At 34.1% G+C, this 22,156-nt stretch overlaps 1 protein-coding gene across 1 annotated transcript; it reads left to right on the forward strand.

Moving 5' to 3' along the window:
- Positions 1-4,202: 4,202 nt before the first annotated feature.
- On the forward strand, positions 4,203-18,624 carry LOC145791358 (disease resistance protein RML1A-like). The gene is made up of 10 exons (XM_082871710.1): positions 4,203-4,328; positions 4,416-4,505; positions 4,635-4,805; positions 5,761-5,883; positions 6,038-6,177; positions 6,323-6,373; positions 14,533-15,547; positions 15,910-16,305; positions 16,890-17,930; positions 18,052-18,624. Exons 1-10 carry the CDS (start codon positions 4,203-4,205, stop codon positions 18,622-18,624), a joined length of 3,726 nt encoding a protein of 1,241 aa, XP_082727836.1.
- The last annotated feature ends 3,532 nt before the right edge of the window (positions 18,625-22,156 follow it).

Consider the following 22,156-nt stretch of genomic DNA (forward strand, 5'->3'; position numbering starts at 1 on the left):
GCTGAAAAATGTTCACTCATTGTGTTGAATCCGAATACATGTCTCTGCAATGAAAATAATTTTTTTGTTGTTCCTCTAATATGTTGAAACCAGGTATTTGCAAATATACGACAAATATCGTCACAGAGACACAATTTATTAAAACCCTAGATTATATATATTAGGCTGTATGTATATATATAGATATGCATTTACACGGGCACTGCACTGCACCAATTTATTAAAACCCTAGATTATATATATTAGGCTGTATGTATATATATAGTTTCCTTTTTTTTCAAGCTGCTACACTTGGGTGGTCCTGTTATTGACTACTTGTGCAGGTAGCCAAGAAAAGAAATGCATTTTCTTGATTCATACCTTTAACTATTTTCTCCCTCTGGATATTGATAATATAATAAATTTGTTTGGCTTTGTTGCAATTATATGTTAATTGAATATGAATTGTTGAACTTGTTGGGTATGTTTTTTTTTGTCCCACATGGTGCATATTGCCATCATAGTACCTTTTCATCCCTCACTTTTCAGTCAGAAGTGGTTGCCAATGACCACATTTTATCTACTATATTGTGTTTTGTGTTAAAATTATATTAATTTAATGGTTCCTATAACTCATATTAGTTATTAATCCAATAATAATACATAAGATGAGACAATAAACAAAAATTGCTAGATAAATGTGGTCGTTTTAATATTATGAGTGATTCCTCCATGTTGGAGAAAGGCATTGTGCTAGTAGTTTCAGGTATTTGGATGTTAATTCTCTTTGGATTTGATCAGTGGAGAAGGCGTGTCTCCAGTTTGGGTTTGTGGGTATATCACGGGCCCATTCTAATAACAATAATCCATAAGATAATATATTGGGGGTATAGGTAACAAGATTTGCACTTTTGTATTCCTTTAGTTATTTCTCTTTTCTTGTGTTTGGGTTGACTTTGTTACTTTTTTTTACCTTTTCCCTTTCATTTAGTTTCTGACTGTCTCTCTGTCTCTACTTTCTTTCCCCTTTGGGTCAATGATTGAAATTCATGGCATTTTGTATGTGTTCCAATTTCTCTCCTTAAAGCAGGCTGTTAAGGGTTTTTTATTTTATTTTATGCAGGTACTACCATGTGACCCATTACATAGGCCACCCACCAAAACCCTGCTTTCTTGATATAGACACTGGCAGTGACCTCACTTGGCTCCAATGTGATGCACCTTGTACTAAATGCACTCCGGTAATTATCGTCATCATCACCATAATCATCCTCATCATTGTTATAGATAATTTATAAGCCAATGAATTTGTTTTCCATGATTACAGTAAACCAACATATTTACTAATTGATTACGAAAATTGGATCAGATTTTGCAGTACCTCAATGTGACATGAGCGTGAAAGAATTTCAAGAATTGGTTTTCTTTTTATAAGGGCTAAAAGAACTTATTTTTGCTTTTTACCCATATTGTAGGGTGGATCTCAAAATTAAATATTGTAGGGTGGAAAAATGAAAAGTGGTCACTAGCACCATGTTGTCTTGTTCATCTAGTCTTCCTTTGAAAGCTTTTGTTTCATATTTCTCTATCACAATTCAATACTTTGCACCTATTCATTTGAACTATGAAAACTACAACTCAACTCTACCCACAATCTCTCTCTCTCTCTAGCATGCTCATTTCATTTCTTAGAATTCTAATATGAAGTAAGTGGTCTTTCCTGACCTTGACTAGGAGAAGCAAAGACTATGAGGGAAGATCATTCATTGCTTTCGCAAAAAGATTGAGAAAGGAAGAATATAGTAAGGAATTATACTTTGCAGCATGACCGCGTCAACTAGTATTTTTTTATTTTTATTTTTTTTAATTATATATATATATATATATATGAAGATGATTGTATGAAGCATAGGTAATTATAAAATAAAAAGTTATTGTTTCCCTATCTTTCTTCTTCTTTAATAATAGCCAGTTCTATGGTGGGACTCATAATAGAAAGAAGAAATGATAAATTATAGAAGAAGGAATGCTTTGGTAGTTGGAATTGGTCTAAATATGTTCTGACCTATGCGAGAATCTTATCAAACAAAGACCTTTCACATTTGAAACTCAATTTAGCATGACAATCTCTACAATAAACAATAGACAAAAATATATGGGCTTTGCTTATTGAACCTTTTTTATTATGCAATTTTTTTATTTTATTATTATTATTATTATTATTTTTTAAAAAAATATAAGAACCCCAATGGCAATATGGTGTTTAAAAATTTGAAATATTGACTTATTGGAACATTCCAAGTGGAGTAGATGGCAAATAATGATTAGGGTATGTTGTTTCTGCATAAGGTCTGCAGAATAGTTCCTGTGCCTACCTCCTAAAGATTAATAAGAAACAACAGGTTGTTGTGTCCTCTGTTCATTTGTTGACAGATTTCTTTCACTTTTCTTTTGACCTTGAGGTTCTTTGGACCATTTGTTAGGAAGGAAGGTGAAGCACAGCACGGAACCTTTCTATAAGCCTTTCATTATCATTTTCATTAAGATTCAGAACAAGTTTCCTCTTACTGTGTCTTCTCAGCAATCAACTAGAGCCTTAGAGGGTTAGCATATGGGTTGGCAACAGGATGAAAAAGAACATGATAATGTAGTAGATAACAGTTTGCTGTATTTTTTCTTTAGAAGTGCAGTATACATGAAAAGGGGATCTCATAATTCCTATGAAATGCCACAAAAAGATTACTTGTCATTTTTGCTTAAATCATATGTAAATTACTTGTCTTTTTTCTCCCTTTTTTTCTGAATGTTATTTTGTCTGTCTAAGTCAATTTTCTCATATTGCAGCAACAAAACTTGTGACCAAATCTATTAAAGTGATGATGGAATCAGGTTGTGAATAGGTATGCTGTCAATATAAGAGTTTTATGCCTTAAATTATAAATTTTATTATGACAATTAGTCCTTCTTGCTTTCTCATCTCTTTGTGCCTAAAGCTGAAACCGAATACTGTTCTCCAGGACACTGTGAGAGAAAGAGAGCTGATCTATAACTTGCTAGATAATTATATACTAAATTTTCCTAGGTGGAAAACATACTCAATGCTATAACGAACTAGATAAATTATGTGGGTACAATTAGTTGAGAAATTAGTAGTAGTTTTAGATTTATGCAAACTATAGGGCAGCACCATAGTATCTGAATGGCTGCTTTAAGATGGCAACTTCTTTGAAAAACTTGTGTAAGACGAGTGCAATTGGTTAAATAGTTTTCGCATGATGATCAAATTGAGAAGTTTTCAATCTTCAGCTTGTACTCCATTAAGATATTTGGTTTCAGTGCTTGAGCAGGAGCTTATCAAGGCTAAAGATGATACTAATGATACCATGAAAAAGTTGAGGGAAGTTGATAAAACATGTTCACAGTTGCAACAGAATTTGGAAAAGGTGTTCTATAACTACTTGAAAGATTTATGCTGCTTAATAGCTATCTTTTTTTTTCCCAATAACAAATAATTCATGTACTTGACTACTAAGCTCATGTATCTATCATCTTGCTTGTCAAAAAGCTGCTTTGCATTCCTTTTTCTTCTCAAATATGTTTTTAAATTGTTATGCCTCCTTTTGATATCTTCCTGATTTGAAAGAGATGTTTTGTGAATACAAGTTTGGAGGAAAAGCTCTGCAATTTAGAGGATGAGAATCATGTACTGCGTCAAAAAGCATTGAGTTCTCCGAAGGGCAGTTGTCCTGGTTTTGTCAAGCCATTTTTGGAGGTAAGATTTGATTCAGTCATTACTTTACATCCACATTCATGTGCACATGCATATAGCATATGTAGTATGTTTGTGCAACCACGTATATGCATCGGTGTCGGCGTGTCTATGTAAATTTTGCTCCTTTTTAACCTGTTTTTTAGTGTTATGACCTATAGCAAACGGTTTACAATTTGATGCATGTTCAGCTGTCCCTTCAATAAGAATATGAAAAGAAATGGAAAGAAAGAGAGGACAAATGAGAAGAAAAAGCAGGAAAATAGAAAGAAAATTCTAGATGTGTAGATTTTCCACCTTTTTAATTTTTGTTATGTTATGACCTATAGCAAATGGTTTATAATTTGATGCATATTCAGCTATCCCTTCAGTAAGAAAGTGGAAAAAAAAAAAGTACAAATGAGAAGAAAAAGAAAGAAAATAGAAAGAAAATTCCAGCTCTACTCTGTATAGGATGGTTTGGTTGACCTTGTACTTGGAAAGTGGGAACTATGGTTTTGTGATTAGTTCCTCTTTTCTGATGAAACAGAAGTACTCTGCTGCACTTGCTCTTCCCTATGCTGATCAGAAGCCTGTATTTGTAAGATTTGTCCCTATCAGTCATTGTTTTGCATAACTAGGAAATCTAATTTTGCGTTGTTGTTCTCATATATTACCTTTGATGCAGGAATCCCCTACACCCACAAAACTTATAACACCCCTTTCACAAGGTTTATCTGATTCTCGTAGGACAAAGTTAACCACTGAAAGACAACAGGTTTTCTTCTCCTATTGTTTACAATATTACAGCTTCTTATTTCTAACTCACTTTGCTTGCTCAGAGTAAATTACTTGATGAGTTCTCTACACCACTAAATAGGGTTTTAAAAGTAATATTGTTATGCAGGAGAATTATGAATTTCTTTCAAGCTGTATTAAAGAGGATTTGGGTTTTAAAGATAGTAAACTAGTGGCTGCTTGTTTCATATACAAATGCCTTGTTCATTGGCATGCCTTTGAGTCTGAGAGGACGACAATTTTTTACTACATTATTGAGGGCATTAATGAAGTTTTGAAGGTGATTCACCCTTTCCATTCCTTAAAAAATTTATAGACATTTGATTTTTTTTTTTTTTTGGGAGGGGTTCTTGATTCACGTTTCTTCGCCTACATTGCCTTTGGGGATTTTTAGTTTTCTTTCCAGAAACACAAGCATTAGTTTACTTCCCAATAAATAAATAAATATAGGAAATTTTTTATCTTGATATCTAAAAAAGCATTGTGTTCCATATGTTATTCAACTGCTATGTCGACATTTAACATGATTAGTGCATCATCATCCCAATGTTGGTTTTGAAAAACTTCTTAAAAATAAGCACTTCTAGGCTTCAATACAACTTCTCGTCAAGTAACTGAGGCGTAAGCAACAGTTGTTTATTTATTTGCTATTCAGTTTATTTACCATTCATTTTGAGGTGGCAAGTTTGAATTTCATTTGGTGTCATCTATACAAATTCATTCTTCATGTTCTTTTTAATTTCAAGTTCTTCATGGTTGTGTTCTCTGAATATTATGGTGGCATGTTTTCAATTGAAACAGTTACTGTTTTCAATATTTTATTTGATTCACTTTAGGCTGTGAGATTATTATGGAGCTGGGAGTTGTGATGCAAGGCCCTGTCATAGTTTGTTAGCTTATTTCTTTCTCCTCTGGGCACCTCTTCACATAGACCTGGTACCACTTAAAGGTCATGGGAATTGATAAGTTAAGATCTTGACTGAAGTGATTTGAGTTATTTATTTTTACACTGAACCTGTATATTGGTTTTTTCTTTGTTACCTCTATTTAGTCAAAAGTTGGTTGATTTCGAATCATAATTTTAAGTTCAACAAAACACATGACTCCCACACATTTGAAGTGTAGGTTCTTTGGAGGGATGAATTTCTTCTTGTTGAAAACTTTCTTAAATTAAATGTTTTCCTTTAGCTCTTTATAGTTTCTCATTTTGTTGTGTTTATGGCTATGTTTGTCAGGCATCTCAAGCATCGTTGGAGTGGCTTATGAAAAAGCGAAAAGCTTTTGACCGGCGAGGTGATATGGTTGTTGCAGCTTGGGCTGAGCAGCAGCAGCAGCAGCAGCATGAAATGAATCTCCGTGTGCACCGTCTTTTCCATATTTCTAGCATGAAATGGAGCTTCACCCTGCATTGATTTCTCCCGAGTGTGAGACAAGGTGTGAGTGTTCTTATGAAAAATTTCTACTTATTGATTTTATTGTTAGCATGCCTTCTGATGCTTTTATTTGCTACAGGTTCTTCAGCAAATTATAGGTGGGTTGTTAGCTGTATTGCTGAGGCCACAAGAAGCTCAATGTCCCCTGGTTCGGTGCATTGCTCGAGAGCTTGTAACTTGCTTGGTAATGCTACCTATTATGGATTTTGCAAGCCCTTGGTGAGTTCTTTTAGGACTTCATTTGTTTTTTCATGCAGTGTTTTATGGCAACCCTGTTGCTCATAAGTATATATTCCTCTGAATGTTTTATACCGTACATGGTCTAATTTGTAAGACTTAAATGTGAAAACGAAAAATCTTATAGCTGTGAAAAATTCTTATATCTTCTCCTTGTTTCTGCTTCGAATATCTCAATGTTTACATAAGATACGCAGGTAGGTTGCTTCCCTCTTTTGGTGCCTTTAAGGTTATTATTTTTCTCTTCTTAAATAAAAATGTTGTCTCCCAAGTTTTTCTGATGTAGAAACAATTCGCTAGTGTGATGTATCAAAAAATAAATAAATTGTTGTACTTAGTCAAACGTAATTTAGGTTTATGAAACAAACAGAAATATTTGGGAAAGGGTTATGAGTTCTCTACTTCTGCAATTAGGTCAATTAATAATTCATTACTGAAAAATCATATTGTTAAAAAAAAATTCTTATTATATATATATATATATATATATTGTGGTACATCATTCTTACTCTAAGAATGTACCTGCTGTGATAAAAATAGGATCGAGGTACTAGTTACAAGAAGCATAGGCTGAATACATGAGGTTTGCAATGTTTAACTATTTGTGGGGCTTCTGGAGTAAAGCCACATTTACCTCTAGCCTCTTGTAAATCATAGTCCAAATTTTCTCATTTTTTTGGCGCTATAATACTATTTGGTAGGTTTGGCATTTAGCAAGTGACTCTGGTAATTTTCAGGTTAATCTTGGCATTTATCATTTTTAAATACTATGCTCATTAGTGATCTCCTAATTACAATGCCATTGACACTGAGCTGCAGGGAAGTTACTTCCAAAAAGATTAAGATCAACCAGAAATGATTAATGTTCCTATTTTGGTTTGCTGAATTAACTTTTTAGTTTATTCATATGCATCAGCGGTTTCTGGATTAATTTGTGTTTTCTTTTTTCAGGTCAGAATTTTTTTGGAGAGATGCAAAATATGGTCCAAGAATTAAAGAACTTTGTTTTTTTAAGTTTTTTCATTTTTTAATATATGTAAGCACAATTAATTTTTTTTATTTAATTCTTTTGTATATACTTTTGAATATTTAATTTCCATTTATGAAATATATGATGTTATTCTATTCAATACGTGGTTATGATTCAAAATATAGTATATAGTGTGTATTACGTTCTTCAAATGTGCATACAAAAATAATATTGATTATTTTTCAAATATGTCGAATCTTTTTTTTATCACAGATTTTATTAGTTATTAATCACACTTAAAAGATGTGATCTAAATATTATTAATCACATTTAAAAGATGTGATGTAAATATTTTTAATCACACTTAAAAGGTGTGATCTAAATGTTATTAATCACACTTTTTAAGTGTGATTAAAAATGACTCTTTTTAATCACACTTCCAAAGATCACACTTAAAAGGTGTGATCTAAATATTTTTAATCACACTTAAAAAGTGTGATTAAAAATGACTCTTTTTAATCACACTTTCAAAGATCACACTTAAAAGGTGTGATCAAAATATTTTTAATCACACTCAAAAGGTGTGATCTAAATATTTTTAATCACACATAAAAGATGTGATCTAAATATTTTTAATCACACTTAAAAGGTGTGATCTAGATGTTATTAAGCACACTTAAAAAGTGTGATTAAAAATGACCCTTTTTAATCACACTCCCAAAGATCACACTTTAATAAAACTTAAAAGGTGTGATTAAATAACATACATCACACAAAAAAAGTGTGATCTTTATCTGTTTTTGTAGTAGTGACATTTATAACAGGTAGGCAACTGCCCTCTCTCCTGACTTTAGCTCTGTGAACGAGCCCTCCTCTGATGGTGCAGACGACTGCCCTCCTCTCTTCTTCAGGCAAATAGTGGACTTATGACCCAGCTGGCTACACTTGAAACAAGTGATCCCTCCCTGACCACCTCTCCCTGACTTGGAACCCGGTATAGGAAAAGTATACCTAGACTATGCTCCCTAGGACTACTGTGGGTTAGAACCCCTCTGCCTCTTACTATCCTCAGTCTCTCCTTGAACCTCATAATTTCTCCTGGAGCCCCTCATCCGCTCTTCCTCCACCTGAACCACGGTCTCCAGATGAGTCGACGCCTCTACAAGGAGTCCATAGTCCCTAATCACTGACTCAACTACTTTGAAAAGAAGCCCAATCCTTAATCATTTCTCAAACTCGATACAACGGTGTTCTTCTATCACCATGAGTTTCGATGCAAATCTAGAGAGGCTAGTGATAGTTGCCTCAAACTCGGCTACAAGTAAGCTAAGCTGCTTGAGCTTCAGAAACTGATCTCTCAACTTCTCCCTAGCGGTGGGAGGCAAGAACTTGTCCTGGAAGGTGTTGGTAAAGGCCTCCTAAGTCACCCCAATGCGCCCACGCGCAAACTTCCTTCCACCACTGTCCGGTATTTTCCTTCAGCTGGAAGGATGCCAAGGTCACTCTCAACCCATCGTCCTCGATGCCAAGCATCTCGAACATCTTAATCATCTGCTTGAGCCATTCATTCGCTTACAAGGGCTCTTTCGGATCCCCTATAAACTCGTCCGGATTAGACCAGTAGAACTCCCTCTTTAAGAAGGACGGCCTTGTCTTAGCAACATGGGCCTGGACTTGATTTTCAGCCCTAAAAATGTCCATGGATTCTCGTAAAGCTCTGGCCATTTCAAGGGCCAAAGCACCCATGGCCTGCTGACCCACTAGTTTAGTCACATTGGCCTGACTGACCCCTTCTTTTTGCCCTGGAATATCATTCGGTAACGGCACCTCCTGCTGTCTAGGCCTGCCATGCCTACTACCACCACGCCTACGTCCTAACATCCTAATAAAGGTAACACCAGAGATTAGTACATTTATAAATATGCCAAAGCTAACTCACTCATGTCCTAATGCGATGGACAACAGATAATTCACTCCACATAAGCACATAATCACATAAGCACATACGAACTTCTTTTCTAGATAATGATTGTTTCGCGGCGCTGCCAGAGTTCCAATTAGAAATAGCAGCAATCAAGTGTTATTCTATCAACAACTTAGAAATTAAATTCCATACCCACTTAGTCATGTAAGCATGTTACCACAAAGAGTACCATACTTATAAATATCTCTATCAAGCGAGATAAACCCATTATGGTAAGAACCACTTCCCATGTACCCAAAGTATTCAAACCTGGTACGCTCTGATACCAAGTTGTAACGCCCCAAAATAACCACAATAACCCAACCGCAATATTAGTAAATGACAATAATAAGATGGTAATTATATTCCATTAAGTCCCTAATAAGTTTACAAAAGAGTAGCATATGCAGATATACATTAATAAGTGTATCCCTAAATATATAGCATATGTTACACAATAGAATGAACTTCAAGCAAAAAGAAATGCCCTAAAAGCTTACAGTTTTCCAAGACAGTGCTTGGTGACAACAAAATGGATGGAAAATCCAATACGGTTAAAGCCCTCAGCTTGTACAAATAAATACAATGAAAATATGCAAAATGAAGCTCTTGCTTCCAAGTCCTCCCAAGCTATTGCCTTGGCGGAGGCATATCATCAACACCTGAAAATAGTTTTCCTATATAGGCTGAGCCAAAGCCCAATAGAAATAATCCGACACGGTATATGAATCTTAACAAAGATATAAGGGTGAAATGCATATGCAATACTAGTGACAAAACATTTTATATCTCTTTCAAACCAAGTAATGCTAGGTTTATATCACAATTCATAAAACATTTCCTTCTCAATAGAAAGTAGGACAATCAATTCTACTCTGTGAATCTCTACGTACGTGCCTACAAGTAGACTATACAAGTACTACCAATTTGTCATTTTTACCGGTATTAATCGGAAGGCTCGATACCTATCTGCGCGAGTTTTTGGTATTTCACCAAGGACACACAGGCTAACTTAACATTGTAACCACATCCTCTACCCAGATTCACCAAGTATTCACCATTTCTCTCAAAACAATATACATGTTCAATGTGATAATACGCAAAAATGCCCAATGCAAATGAATCAGAAAATAGTTCCAAATTACTTAGTTCTCATGCAATTTCTACGATAATCATAGTTATCCTCCACCGATAGCCCAAAACAGATATCTTTAGACAATAAATAATTTTCATCAGCATAAACTTTCAAATTCCAAGATGTGAGTGGTAATACATACCCAACTCCACCATCCTCATCAACATCAACCCAATTTCACAATTTTAACACCTTTTCCATTTATCAATACAAAATCAACACTTGAGATTTCTAGGGCAAAAATCATCTTTCTTTTATAAACCATTTTTCTAGATAAAACCCATCATTTCATTATATCTCATTTATATACATCTATCCACAACCATTCCCAATAGACCATTTGAAAACCCCTCCGTTTGATTTCGAACCAAAACCCAAGATTGTTCAAAAATCTGTTTCATTCACAAAGTGGTTTTATAAAAACAAATAACTAAGTTAAGACTCATAAGGGAGTGTAGAGAATCCCTATCTCAAGCTTAGAAGGTGGAAGAGAAGAACTCGGAAAACTCAACGTCAACGAAATCACGAGCCACTTGGATCAAAAGGAAGCCTTTGAGACAATCTACAATCTATTTCAATTGACCAAGATGTTAAGGTAGCTCTAAGTGAGTAGATCTGAAGATCAAGGTGAGAAAAGTTGAGTTTTGAGAGAAAAGAAAGAAGTCACGGTTTAAAGAGAGAAGAGAGAGAGAGAGAGAGAGAGAGAGAGAGAGAGAGAGAGAGAGAGAGAAAGAGAGGAAAAGCGAGTAAGAAAAGTATGTTTGGGGTCTATTTATAGTGGTAGAATAATAGCCCTAAAGTCGAAGGAAGAAATAAGTCAAACCCCCAAAAAGTAGGGCCCAAAACCGAACCCAAATCTAGAAATAACTCACAAGGGTCGACCATTGCGACAGTGGTGTTGACCCTTAGGAAGAAAATTTGAGACACTAATGTTCTGCTGAAGATGAGGGTCAACCCTAGGAGACAGTGGTGTCAACCCTATTTTTCATAATGCAATCCAAGACAAAGCAGTAATGGAAGGGTCGACCCCACCAAGACTTGTGTCGACCTCAAAGGCCAATAACAGGGTGAGTGTCGACACCACCAAGACTGGTGTCGACCACAAATTTCAATAGCTACACCAAGAGCCAGCAACAAGGTGGTGTCGACACCACCGAGGCTGGTGTCGACCCCCGAAGTAGAACAAAACAAAGAAAAAAAGGCAGTGTCGACACCACCAGGGATGGTGTCGACCCTCAAGCCATAACCCAACAAGGGAAAAAGAAAGGACAATAGCTACGGATATGGTTTCCCAGATTCAAAAGCAATAAATGGGTCGGGTCTAAGCCTAGATCGCTATAAAATACAACAAAGAAATCAAAGAGAAAGAAAGATAAATAAACAAAAGATTGTGTTACCATGAAAAATAGAGTTTCGTGATTCTAATTTATACAAAATCCTTGTTCATCTTCTTAATTGTTCACAATCTGAGTTTTGTTTTAGTCTAATACAATCATATGTTAATGTAAATTTTGGGATAAAGTGTGTATTGGTGGAAAGTGTAGATGATTTTCCTTACCCTCATGTTGTAGTCACATTCGTATCACATGATTAGATTCTGTTCATATATGCTACTCAATTCATTTTCCTTCAATTCATTTCCAGTTCATATATGCTACTCAATTCATGAGTTAAATTCATTATCTTTCAACAACCAAAATGATACTACAACTCAATGATTTTCCAACTATGCAAAACACACATAAACACTTCAAACCTGCCATTTTACGGATATTTCGTCCGAAGGAATCGGCACCCATTTATATACGAAATTTCGGGCCTTTCACCCAGGACACCCCAGCCAACTTGCTTTAAATGGAGTCCATACCCTTTCTCCTCCCAAACAAATATACATATGCAATGTATTTATAAACATAATCACATATGGAGTATATCTCCTTTCTCCTCCCAATAAACATACATATACAATGCATTTATAACATGGTCATATTCAATGACACCAACAATGGATTAGCATTAAATTGCCTAATCTTCATGTAATTTCTACACAATCATAGCTATCCTCCACCGATAGCCCAATACAATTATTTCTAAAGAGATGTTCAATATCAAAATAAATAGTTTATTCAAAACTTCCATAGGTGAGATAATACATATCCAATATTACCATTTATAGCCACAACCTTCCAATTTCACATTTTCAATGTTAATCCCACTTATTTGTGCAAAATAATGACTTAATCAAATTAGGGAAAAATTCCCCTTTTTACCAAATATCAACCCAAACACCAAAAACAACTATTTTGGCGCAACTTGATCTTATACTCAAGCCTCATACTCATTTACCCCGTATTCATCAAAAACCCCTCTTTTCCATATAACACCCAAATCTTAGATTTGTCCAAACTACAACCGAATCTCATCATCTATACACAATAGCAAATAACTAAGCTAAAAACCATATTAGAGTGTAGAAAATCCCTACCTCAAGCTTAGATGAGAGAGAAGAGAGAAAGCTCAAAAGTTGATGGTGACAAAACCACGTTTTGCTCGGATCAAAACGAAGCCCTTGACAAGCTCAACACTTTATTTCAAAGGAGCAAGGTGAAAAGATCGCTCTAGGTGAGTAGATCTAGAGATTTAAGTGAAAAAGTTGAGTTTTAGAGAGAAAAGAGAGAATCACGGTTTAAAAGGAAAAAGGGAAGGAAAATCATGAGTGAAAAATGGTTTGGGCCTATTTATAGTAGTGAGGAAAAGCCCTAAGGTCAAATAAAATAATAGGCCAAAAAACTCCCTTAGATAGGGCCCATTTGGACCTCAAAAATCTGAAAAAAACACGTAGGGGCCGACCCTTAGACATGAGGGGGTCGACCCTATCTTCCAGCAACCAACACACAAACATAAGAGGGTCGACCCTCTCCCAGTCTGGTGTCTACCCTATCTTCCAGCAACTAACACGCAAACATAAGAGGGTCGACCCTCTCCTAGTCTGGTGTCTACCCTATCTTCCAGCAACTAACACACAAACATAAGAGGGTCGACCCTCTCCCAGTCTGGTGTCTACCCTATCTTTCAGCAACACTCCCAGAAACTTCACCAACAGGTAAGGGTCGACCCTTAGGAAGGCTGGTGTCGACCCTAGAATGGAATTTCTAAGTCTCCAAGGAACTTTTGACAAGAATAAGTGCGAACAACCAAACCCAACAAGTTTAAATCGGATTGTACTCCTCCAAAACCAACCCATAACAACACCAAAGATTTCCAAAATAAAAATAAAGGATTTGAATACACTTTCCCATAAGCTTTGAAGGATACAGGTGCTACACATGATTTCATATGTAGGGGCCAAAGTGAGTTTGGTGCAAAGTGTAAGGGTGCAAATTGTAATTTATCCATTAAAAGTATTTCATACGAGGGTCTTTTAGATTAAGAATTATTTAATCAAAATTTGGAATGAAATTTTCTTTTCCTTAACTACAAGAGTTTGATGTTTTTAATTTTTAGAACACAACCTTTAAATACAAGAGTTAAATTGTCCTCGAGGGAATATCCCAACATACTACAAGTCGATTTCTTTTCAAATAGGTACAGGTTCACAAGAAGTTCTTCGTAATACTCTAAAAAAGTTTGAATTTATTAACTATGATTTCTTGAGTATGCTTCTCCCTTTTAAGTTATTTGAAAAGATGATATGAAGTTATTCATTTCCAACCATAAAAATTTGGGTCAATTACACCAAGACAGACCCCCTCAACTAGTAGTGTGTATCACTTTACCCCCATCTGTGAATCTGTACCTATTGACCCTCTTAACTATAAAAATCATACAAATTGACTAATTCTAGAGGTGGTCTAGAGGGGGTGAAAATTATACACTTTTATTGTTAAAATGGTCAAAAAGTATGGATATTCATAGTTGTGGAGATAAATGATATTTACTAATAGTTGAGGGGTTTTGGTATAATTAACCCTAAAAATTTTATTGAAAAAAAACTAGACTATTCTTCAAAAATTTTAATAGCTTAGCTTACTATATAAATAACAAACAAAAAAAATTGCAAAATAGAGAAAACAATTTATATTAGAAAAAATAATATTGATGCACAACCATGATTGTGAAACCCTTTTCTTTTCATCTAGGACTCATCCAATTGTTTCACCAAATAGAATAACATAGTCATTTTGTTCATTATTGCATGAGAATTTATAATTAAGTTCTAGTCACGACATCCTTATTGTGCTTTATTTTTAATCTTGATCTTATTTTCAGATTCGAGTCAAAATTTATCCAGAAAATTGTAGAAGTGGTTGCAAACAAACTAAGATGCACAATCTTGGGCAATTCCCCCTACTTGATTGGAATGCATTCTCGAGCCAAAAATATTGGGCTTTGGTTACAAGATGAGTGTAGTGATGTTGGTATAGTCGCAATTTATGGGATAGGTGGAATAGGGAAGACAACCATTGCCAAACTTCTATATAATTCATACTTCTCAATATTCGAAGGTAGTAGTTTTCTTGCAAATGTAAGAGAAACTCTAAAACAACCAAATGGTTTACTTCAGTTACAAAGACAACTTCATTCAGACATTTTAAAGAAAAGAAAGGAAAATTTGTACAATGTTCACGAAGGAATTGTTAAAATTAAAGATGCATTATGTTGCAAAAGAGTTTTTGTAATTCTAGATGACGTGGATACAATGGACCAATTAGATGCAATACTTGGAATGCGAGATTGGCTTTTTCAAGGTAGTAAAATCATCATAACCACTAGACGTGAGCGGTTGCTAAGGGCTCATGAAGTTTGTAAGGTTCACAAGGTTAAAAATTTGGATTATAATGAATCCTTGGAGCTCTTTAGTTGGCATGCCTTTGGAAAAAACCGTCCCATTGATGGTTTCATAGAAGACTCGGAAAGGGTGGTACAGTATTGTGGAGGGCTTCCACTAGCTATCAAAATTTTGGGGTCTTCTTTGTCTGGAAGAACCTTAAATGTGTGGAAAAGTCAACTACAAAAATTGAAAGCAATTCCCAATTCTGAAGTCATTGAAAAACTCAAAATAAGCTATGACTCTTTACAAGATGACCATGACAAAAATTTATTCCTCCATGTTGCTTGTTTCTTTGTTGGGATGGATGAAGATTTGGTAGTTACAATTCTAAATGAATGTGATTTTTACGCAATGGTTGGAATTCAAAATCTCATTGATAGATGCTTGTTAACGGTTGATGAAGGCAAAAAGTTGGTGATGCATCAATTGGTTCAAGAAATGGGAAGAGAAATTGTGCGCCAATAATCACCTAACGAGCCAGGAGAACGTAGTAGACTCTGGAATCATAAGGATTCCTTTAATGTCTTGAGAGAAAATACAGTAAGAATTAACCTTGCTCCTCATTTATTTTTGTATCTATTTGTGTAGTTAATTACTATAAAAAAATGATCCAAACTTCGAAAATTTATACCAAAAAAAAAAAAATCATTTAGAATGATGTTTTAGTCAGATTTTTGAAATTGTAAGTCACATTGGTGGGTGTTTTTATTTGAAACAAAAGCTACATCATTTTGCATGAGAATTTCGTACAAAAATTTTGTTTGTATTGCATTACTCTTTTTTATCAATGCCATCTCCTTCTCATTCTTTGTCAGGGGACAGGAAAAATTGAAGGCTTGATACTTGATATGAATTTTTTGGAAGATAAATATTGCAGGACAGTCTTTGGTGTCAATAGAAAACATCAAGCAAATTCGTTTAAAAGACCTTGGTTTGGCATCTTCTCCTACCATACAGAAGGCACAACTCTAGGAAATTTAGATAAGATAGCTTTGGAAATTGATGCATTTGCAAGGATTCGGAAACTAAAACTTTTGCAACTCAAATATTTACAAGTCAGTGGAAGCTTTGAAAATTTTCCTAAAGGATTACGATGGTTGTCTTGGCATGAATTCCCTTTCAAATCTATATGTGATGATTTCCCTTTGGAGAGCCTAGTTGTTCTTGAGATGCGGTACAATAACTTGCAAAAAGTTTGGGAAGGAACTAAGGTATGTTACTCATTTCTTTGTTTTCATTTCAATTTGGATAAAAGACACTTTTAGTCTCTAAAGTATACGTTGTTGGTCATTGTAGTCCTTTAATTTAAATTTCGTATTTTTAGTCCTCAAAATTGTCAATTTGGGTCAATTTGGTCCTAAGTCTTACATCCATCTACATTGATAACAGGAATATGAATGAAAGACAATTTTAATCCCCAAAGTATGCATTTTTTTGTTATTTTTAGTTCTTTAAGTTCTAATTTTGTTATTTTAGTCCTTAAAATTATCAATTTGAGTCAATTTGGTTCTAGCTCAAATTGACGACTTTGAAGATCAAAATGACAAAATTGAAATTTAAGGAACTAAAATGACAAGGAACACATACTTTAGGGACCAAAATCATTTTTCACCAAAGATTAAATATTTTTTTCCGTTATCAATATAAAGGGACGTTACATATATGACCAAATTGATAATTTTGAGGACCAAAATAACAAAATTGAACCTTGAAGGACTAAAACTGTCATTTATCCTTCAATTTTGTTTGAGAATAAAAATAAACATTAATAGCCAACAATTTTTTTTTATTACAGTTTCTCGAGTCATTAAAAATCCTTGATCTTAGTCATTCCCATTGCCTTTCTGAAACTCCTGATTTCTTGGACGTGCCCAATCTTGACCGACTAATACTTGAAAATTGTGCACGGCTGGTAGAGGTTCATGAATCTATTGGACACCTTCAGAGACTTGTTTTATTAAATTTAAAAGATTGCAAAAATCTAAGGAAGCTTCCAAGAAGCATTGTTATGCTAAAATTTTTGGAAACACTTGACATCTCCGGTTGCTCAAATATTAAGGAATTGCCAACAGAGATAGGGACTATGGATTCTTTAACAAAGCTCATTGCAAATAGAATTGCCATAATTCAATTACTCTATTCCACTAAGGAGGTCAAACCACGGTATTCATTCATCTGGCTTTCTCTATCAAAACCAAGAAGAAGTGTAGAAATTTCATGTGCTCTTTTACCACAGTATTTGGTACACTTAAGTCTTGTGGAATGCAATTTATCAGACGATACTTTTCCAAAGGATCTTAGCAACCTATCCTCATTGCAGATATTAAATTTGAGCAATAATCCATTTTGTAGCCTCCCGAATTGTATCAGAGGTCTTACTGGACTTCAGATCCTTAAATTAAATGAGTGCAAACGGCTTCAATCACTTACAGTGGAGCAAAATGTGAAAGTATTGTCGATCGCTGAATGTACATTGTTGGAGAAAGTAACATTTCAATCATTTCCATCAACCGTAGAATTAAAGAACCTCTATGATGTATCTATAATCTTGCAGAATTTGGAAGAGTTGAAATGTGCGTTGCATTCAGCTCCATCAACCATGGAGTACATATGGAAGAATCAATTTGTTGTGATCAAGCACTGGAGCCCATTTCTATTCTATGGTATGCGCGACAATATAGTTGAGATTATGGGCGAATTTAAATTAGAACCCCTAGGGAATATTGACATGGAGATAATGAATAATTTGGGCTTGCCCAACTTAGGATCCATGGGAAGCCCAACTGTTACGCTTTCAAGCAGGTACTCAGAGAATCCAAGGAAGCTTCCCCTACAGGTCTCCCTCTCTCTCTCTCTCTCTCTCTCTCTCTCTCTCTCTCTCTCTCCCTCTCTCAAAATAAACAAAAATAAAAATAATAAAAAATTGTAATGGTTAAATTATGGCTTCTTTAGTACAGGGATGTCATGAAGAACACATATTTTACGCTTATCTTTCGGAAAGCAAGATTCCAACTTGGTTTAATCTTAAAAATACAGGATCTTCAATATCTTTTATTGTGCCATCGCATTTCAGAATTCAAGCCTTGAGTGTGTGTTCTATTTATGCATTTTCCAATAATACAAAAGTTCCTTACTACAATAGTAACACACATACTATTATCAATAATAGGACCAAGAGTTTGACTTGGAGTCATTCCCCATTTGCCTTTGGCATTCCAGAAGCTAATGAGGATATGATGTGGTTAAGTTATTGGAAGTTTGAAAATCAATTGGAAGGTGGGGATGAACTGAATATTTCAGTGGTTGGAAATGAAGATTTTCAAGTGAGGGAGGTCGGAGTCCATCTTGTATACAAGGAGGAAGAAGAGAAGAGTAGCCAATCAACTAGTGAAGAAGCATCCTCCCAATTACAATTTTCTCTCTATGGAAATGTCGTTCCTGGAAATGCATCTGGAGTGCATCCAGTGAGCAAAAAAGTCTACCGTCTTGGCAGCGATACGCTGACGTGTTGGATTTGTGACGATCTATAACCTCAACCTTTGTGCACTAACTTGGCAATTGGTTGCTTCGGGACTAGAGAGAGATTTGGTAGGCAATAATTCTTGCTCTTTCTCCTTATAATTATGTTATGTTGTGTGACGTTAAAATGTTATGTGCTGGATATTCTTCATGATGTTAAGGATTTTGAATAACTACTATGAATTTTAGTTCTTTTCTCTACTTTTGTTGAAGCTGTTACTGATTTATTTATTTTGCTTTGGACTTTCTGATGTGCTTTGCTAACCAGTGGCAATTTGAAGCATGGTAGAGGAGGTATTCCGCTTTATTTAAGGTTTGGGGATGGATGTGCTCTCCGGGGAGTCAATTCATTGGAGAAGACAGTTTTCTAATGACTTGCTATTCATCTTGGTTTGGCTGTTATTCTGGTTGGATTTTTTTGCTTAGTCTCTTGATGGAAGAATTTGTTGTTCATTAGTTAGTTTGAGAGGGTGTTTTGTAATTTGTTTTGATGTAAGTGCTTATGCTTTGTTTGCCTCCGCTTTCCAATTATGTTCATTTTCAGTTGTCTTTGTTTGTGGTTAAAGTGTTTGCTCACAATTGGTTTACGGTATGTAACAATCTAATTGAGGTGTGCCTTTTTTCCATAAAATTTTCTCCTTAGTTAATTAGCCGGTGTTTGATAATACTGAGTGTTGAATTTTCTAAACTCAAAAAATATTTGATAAAAATTTGACAGAAATTTGTAGATTAATTTTGTAGACCCAATGATGTGTAAGTGAGATGATTAGTTGATGATTAGAGAAGGAAAAATACTAAAAATTCCAAAAATTCTACCAAATGTCTGACATGAGTGTGAAACCCATACTATATGGGTCTCATGTGCGTCCCACACTCACGTGAGATATTTGATAGAACTTTTAGGATCTCTAACATTACTCTTAGAGAAGATATGATAGAGAATTGTCTTAGATATTTATGTCATTGGGTTTGAAAAGTGGATCAAATTTAAATGATAAACTCCAATGAGTTGTTTAATATGAACAAAATAAAAAATTTCAAATTTTAGTTTTTAATTTTTATATTGTAGTGATGGTGGAGGTGTTGGCGACCACAATAGTTACGGCGATAGTGTTGTAGTAATGGTAGGGTTGGAGTGGTTGTAGTAAATTCAGTCAAAATTAAATTAATATTATATTAATTCAAAATTTTCAAATTTTAGCTTACACTATAAGTGTCATTTGAAATTTTAAATCATATAAATTATAATTATTAAACAGATTTAAATAATTTTTACTTAATATATTTGTTAATTTTAAATATTGATTTGCATTATCAAACATTCATTATTATTAACTTCTTATTATCGACGTGGGCCATATTAATATTAATATGACATTACATGTTCAAAATGTGATTTATAAAATTGATGTTGGATGGAATATACCTAAATTACCAATCAAAGAAATTTATAAAACTACTTTTATACAGAACGTTTTTAAAGTTACATTACATGTTAAAGCTATTGAACAAGTTTATGCTTCAGAAAAACCTAGAGAAACCTGTCAATTATTTGATGCTAAGTTAATCAAAAGACATTTAAATAATGGTTACAATTTTATGCACATTGGTTTAATTCAAGTTGGTGTTAATCCATTAACTATAGTCGGAAAAAATACCTCTGTTTTATTATGTTTAAGAGATGCTCGTTTTCTTGATTACAATGATAGTTTAATGGGTATGATGGAAACTGGTCTTCATAAAGGTCCAGTACATTTTAATTGTTTTCCTGATTTTACACTAAGTTTACGTGATCCACATATTTTAGATGCATTAACATTAAATATTCAATTACATGGTTCATTTACTAACATGAAAGAAAAAGTTCATAATATTGCTTTAATATATCGTGTTCATTATAAATGTATGCAAACTAATCTAAATGTTCATGCTTTACATAAGAGTCCTAGAGATAAAACTCTATTAATCCAAAGTAGTAGTAATACTGGAGAATCACATATTAATGTTCCTCAAATGATTGAATGGAAAAATGTAGATTTACCTGATCAATGGATTACTGTTAATAAAAATTACAAACATAATTCACAACAATCCTCAATTCAAGACATCCAAAATATTCAACAGTTTAATGATGGTTCTGTACGAATTAAATTTAATCGAAGTCAATCTTCTCGACATAGTACATCTAGTGTTCCCACTGAAATTGAAACTGAAGATGAAATATTTAATACTCCATTATTTCGCAAAAATAGTCAAATCCATCTTGGTCAAACCTCAACTAGTAAATTAAAAGGCATTGATAATACTACTTCCTCTCAAATTAGTAAACCTGTTTATACTACACACACACATTTACCAGAAGAAGAAATTGCTTCCAACAATTCCCCCACCCAAACTGATTTTGAAGAATTTATACCTCCTGTCAATCCTCAACTAATGACCATCAAAAAAGATTTTAAACCAGATTTAGATAAATTACTCATTGAATTTAAATCTCCAAAAAATAAAATACTTCGCCATGCTTACTATGCTAAATATAATTCTGCCCAAATGTCTAAAATCTCTCGCCAATGGTATGATTTTATGATTGAATATGGTTTTGAATTATCTCTGTTAGAATATGTTGATAAATATTATAAAAAGATAAATACAATCACCAAACATAAATGGAAAACTTCTGACACTACTTCGGTTAGTTTTAGTCATCCTCCTTTAGAAAAAATCATCCTTACTCAACAAGGTTCTGAAATCCCTACTTCACCCTTCAAATTACCTGGAAATGACAATGAAATTAAAAAGGTTATTGAACAAAATAATTATACTAATCAATGTTTAAATACAATTGGCAAAAAATTAGACAAAATAGAAACTAATTTAGAATCTGTTCAAACTACATCTACTAAACAACCCTTAGATCCTCCTTTACTAAATCTACCCAGTAACCGTTCCAAAAGAACTAGTTTAGTCACCAATGATCAATCTACTGTTAAAGCTATTGAAAAATTATTTACTAAATTATCTACCTCTGATAATGCTTCACCCTCTAAGGATAAAGGTCTCACTGTTCTAAATCACCAACCTTATGCTAACGACATTTCTACCCAATCTGATACTGACACCACTGATAATGAGATAAACCAATTAGCCCAACAATTCCAATCTCCTACTCTTAAAAAAATTCATTATCCTAAAATTAATCCCCAAACCACAAAAAATTGGTATTCTCGACCTACTCCTGTTGATCTCCAATTCGAAGAAACTAATCTTAATAATCAATTTTCTGTATCTGCTAAAAAATTATACGAATGGAATATTGATGGTCTCAGCGAAGATCAAATCCTCCAAAAATTAAATCATCTATCTATGGTTTCCAACAGTTATCTCTCTAACTATCCCCAATACTCTCAACCTGAAATTGTTTCCCTCATTACCTCTAGTTTCACTGGTATGCTCAAATCTTGGTGGGAAAAATATCTTACTGAAGATGAACGTGAATCAATAATTCATGCAAATCAAACTGATGAAAATGGTCTACCTATCTTT

This window comes from Camellia sinensis, chromosome 5 (genome assembly GCF_055761805.1).
Source record: "Camellia sinensis isolate YWXY chromosome 5, ASM5576180v1, whole genome shotgun sequence".
Classification (NCBI taxonomy): domain Eukaryota; kingdom Viridiplantae; phylum Streptophyta; class Magnoliopsida; order Ericales; family Theaceae; genus Camellia; species Camellia sinensis.

Coding starts and splice junctions, on each gene's coding strand:
- LOC145791358 (XM_082871710.1), top strand. CDS start 4,203: ATGGTTTGGTTGACCTTGTACTTGGAAAGTGGGAACTATGGTTTTGTG. Junction 4,329..4,415: donor CTGATCAGAAGCCTGTATTT/GTAAGATTTGTC, acceptor CCTTTGATGCAG/GAATCCCCTACACCCACAAA. Junction 6,374..14,532: donor TCTGCTTCGAATATCTCAAT/GTTTACATAAGA, acceptor TCTTATTTTCAG/ATTCGAGTCAAAATTTATCC.